This window comes from Eimeria acervulina, genomic scaffold (genome assembly GCF_000499425.1).
Source record: "Eimeria acervulina Houghton genomic scaffold, Eah_scaff2372, whole genome shotgun sequence".
NCBI classification, from domain to species: domain Eukaryota; phylum Apicomplexa; class Conoidasida; order Eucoccidiorida; family Eimeriidae; genus Eimeria; species Eimeria acervulina.
In genome coordinates, this window is record NW_013548406.1 from 1 (window position 1) to 3,602 (window position 3,602).

The 3,602-nt window shown below is 53.2% G+C and overlaps 2 protein-coding genes across 2 annotated transcripts; one reads left to right on the plus strand and one right to left on the minus strand.

The window, feature by feature from the left end:
• Window positions 1-139: 139 nt before the first annotated feature.
• On the minus strand, window positions 140-526 carry EAH_00066250 (hypothetical protein; the record flags this gene model as incomplete). Its single annotated transcript, XM_013392736.1, has 2 exons — window positions 140-306; window positions 516-526. Coding segments are annotated over 2 exons (178 nt in total), but the record flags the coding sequence as incomplete, so codon positions are not given.
• A 1,637-nt stretch (window positions 527-2,163) lies between these two features.
• EAH_00066260 (hypothetical protein) lies at window positions 2,164-2,867 on the plus strand (the record flags this gene model as incomplete). Its single annotated transcript, XM_013392737.1, has 2 exons — window positions 2,164-2,506; window positions 2,794-2,867. 2 exons carry the CDS (start codon window positions 2,164-2,166, stop codon window positions 2,865-2,867), a joined length of 417 nt encoding a protein of 138 aa, XP_013248191.1.
• Window positions 2,868-3,602: the final 735 nt, after the last annotated feature.

Sequence of the window (3,602 nt, forward strand, 5' to 3'; positions counted from 1 at the left end):
GCACCATATGGTGGAAGCGAGTGCAGATCAGTCGGGGAGCGCCCAGCCATAAACTGCAACCCGAATAAGAGACGTCGTGACTAACGTGCACCGTTGCCACACGAGGTGGTTACTAAGCAAAGGTACAGGTAGTACTAACCCCAGGTGTTTAAGGCATCCCCTTGTTGCACTAGCAGCACGAGCACATCGTCTTGCGTCGACCGCGGTTCCCCAGCCGCCCCCCTGGCGGGAGTGCGGAGCCGCACTTTTATCGCAGTTAGTTGAACGTTGCCTTGCGACCGTCGAACAGTGGTTGGCATCCACTCACTGGACAACCATGGCAAGCAAATGGTAAAACACGACCCTCCAAATGCACCAACTGCGTAGGATAAGACACGCTTCCCCTTGCTCGTGTAGCAGAACGCAGCTGGCGCCAAGGGGTCGGCGGGGGGACCGCCCTCACGCCTCGGCGTGAAAATAGCGTCAATCAACTTGCAACGGAACGCTGGCAGCAACAGTGGTTGGCATCCACTCACTGGACAACCATGGCAAGCAAATGGTAAAACACGACCTTCCAAATGCACCAACTGCGTAGGATAAGACAAGCTCCCCCTTTGTGCCCCATAGGCCCCGCCAATCATCAGCCAAGGCAACCCAGCACAGCAAGGAGGGCAAGCGCATCATTAGACAAACAACCATGCATGCGTTAGTTAAATGAAGATGCTTACATACAAAGAACGAGCTACATGAGAGCCTCAAAACTTCAGTTCAGCACACCACTGCTGCGTAGGCGATACTGCGTGAAGCAAGCTTGCCACCGCAAATCATTATTGCCACAGCCTATTGCGCTAAGTGCTGCAGAGCCACGGTTGTCAGAGAACTGTACGATGCATTGCTGCAGGTGAAGTGTATCATGTCCGGAACTACAAGTAACACAAAAGTGTTGCATCCGCCCGTGCTGCAAACCTACCTGACCAACGAAACCCATTCACGTCGTGGGTCGCAGTTGACGAATTCGTGCACATGGCATAATAAATTCTATTCCGCGCACTCCAATCCCAACTAGTGCATGCGCAAACAAATCAATGCGCATGTGCATGACTATCCAACATGATAGGGTGTTTTCCGCGCGCAGTTGGGACCCTTGACAGTCGTGAGCAAGCAGTTTGCGAATTGCACTTCGAGTGCTCAGGCGGTCTTCTCATCTGCAATCCACGAACTTGCCTCAACAGATTCACATGCTCTAAAGAAGCTTTGTAGACGACTGCACATGGGCCGGAGCCCACCTCCCTTGGACTTTTATTTGCCACGATTATGCCTCAGCTATCCTTATCGATCAAAATCAAAGACATCACCCCCAACAGATGCTTAGCGCCTAGAGGGTTACGAAACAGATGAACGCGCGCCGCTTTAGAGCTTGCTTTTTGCGCAGCTGTACTGCACGTCGTACCGCTCTAGCCGCACATTATGCTATTTATGCTTTCGCCACTCACCTTGGCCGCAGCCGTCAGGAAAAAGCAAAGCCCTGCCCCTCGCGTCCCTTCTGGAGCGTACGCATGCAGTTCATGCTCAACGAATACATCAACGCACGGTCTTTGTGTCAGGCTACGAACCATGGAGGCTACCATAAACCCACCACGTCTTGCCGAAACCCCCTCGTGTGTCCTCGAACTTGATCAAGCACAAAATTGCAAATTGCCGATTTGCGGGACGTCTGAATCCTTCTCTACTGTTCCCCCTTCACAATATCTCTTCTCTCCCCTGGACGCGTGACTACAGAGCTGAGGAAATGTCGGTGCGTCGTCGACGTCCCGAAGGAAGAGTGGGATCAATACCACTCATTGAGCGTTACTGTGAACATGGCTTCAGCACTAGCACGTAAATCCACTATCTCGTGCTTTCAACTTAGGATCGCCGTGCGTGACGCTTGCGCAGTGATCGGTAGACGTGTGTAGATTGACGCAACCGTAAAGGCGTTGCAGACAACAGAGATACCCTTTCGCACCTTCCTGCAGCTCAATGCTTCCGCTAGCCGAGAAAGTGAGACACGCCCACTTGAATGCAGTGATATGGGCGAGGCTCCGCGCACTTGCGCAGCATAAATGAACAAACCAGTGGTGCACTGCCCGACTGTAGGACTTCCCTTCCTGCCTATAGTATAGGCCTTGCAAGCTTAGGCTGGTCATGGATGCGACATTCCCCTCTCCTTCCAGGCACACCTCTCGCCACCGCGATGAGCATCCTACTCCAAAAAACCGCAAACCCAACGGTGGAATATCGGGGAGCGCCAACGTCATATTCAACGCCGACCACCCACTGCAAAAGAGTGGGAGGACGAACTGCTGGGCGTTACTGGACCGGCTTTCCCAAGACAAGCAGATGGCCGTTCAAGTACTTCCCCCAATGCAGATCGCAAGCCACACGGCGTTTTACGCAGTATCCGCTCCAGACGGCACAGAGGGCAAATGGCACGGCTGCGCAGAGCCGGCACTTCCGCATGCAGGAGCGATGATTGTGTACGCTCGTGGTTCGTTTGTTTTCGCAGTCATATTTCTCTCCCCATACGTCCTTCCCTGGACGAATAAAAAGGCATACTGCCTGATAGGCGTTTTTGTGTGGTTAATCCCAAACGCATACGAAGTGATTGTGGTTTAAATCATAGCTCCAGTCGATGTAGATGGGTGCACTGCACCGCAGAAGCTGCATAACCGCTGCGTGTGCGGTCTTTCCGCCCCAAACACCGCCCCTCCAGCGGCGCATCATGGCACGCAACGTTGGCAAGTATAAGCGCCTGCTGTGTTTCTGCGCAAACAGACGTACTTTCAGATGGGTGCCTCTTCTTGGCACATGCAGGCGGAGACAGCACAGGCGCTGCGCATTCTCCGTAACGAGTTCCGTTTCAAGGCATGCATGCGCCCCCTGTCTACATGCAAACTGCTGAACCGAGCAGCCACAGCATGTGTAGAGATGTGGGAGTAGATTGTACTGTTAAGTTGAGGGACGCGGAATTCAGCATGGGTTCAAGCGACCGACAGTATCGTGTTCATCCAGTTGCCTGACCGGCAAGAACGAACGTGCCGTTCCTTGTGACTCTCCAACGCATCAGGTTTCTGATTCTCAAAAGCCACAAATATTACATGCTAGAAGGGGTGCGTGCCTGTGCGCAGCGCGTTGCAACATTCTGTTCTGCAAGCGCAAAGCGTCATACGATAAACAACGCAAATGCGTCAAAGGCGGGCGGTACTGGCAGAGCGCTGAACAATCCTTCCTTCCACAAACAGTGCCCAATCCTGCCTCCTCCTCCGCAAACGATGAGCAGCGTGCAGGATGCTGCGCTCTTCTAGTTACCAAACAGCTCCTCGGATACTGCCGCTCCACCCCAAATTTAGACCTGCTGGCAACTCAGTTTCCAGAACCCAGCTTTTTTCCCTCACGCGGCTTCCCTCATTCCTCAACATGCAAATAACTGCAAGATGGCATATGACATTCCAGCTGTTGGCCATCACCGCTTGAATAATAAAGCGTTCATCGAGCGTTCACGATGTAGGCAGCTTAGAGGTGGCCGCGCACACGTATTTCCAACCTCCAACGTCTTCTACGCCCAAACCACCATGCGCTCGCAG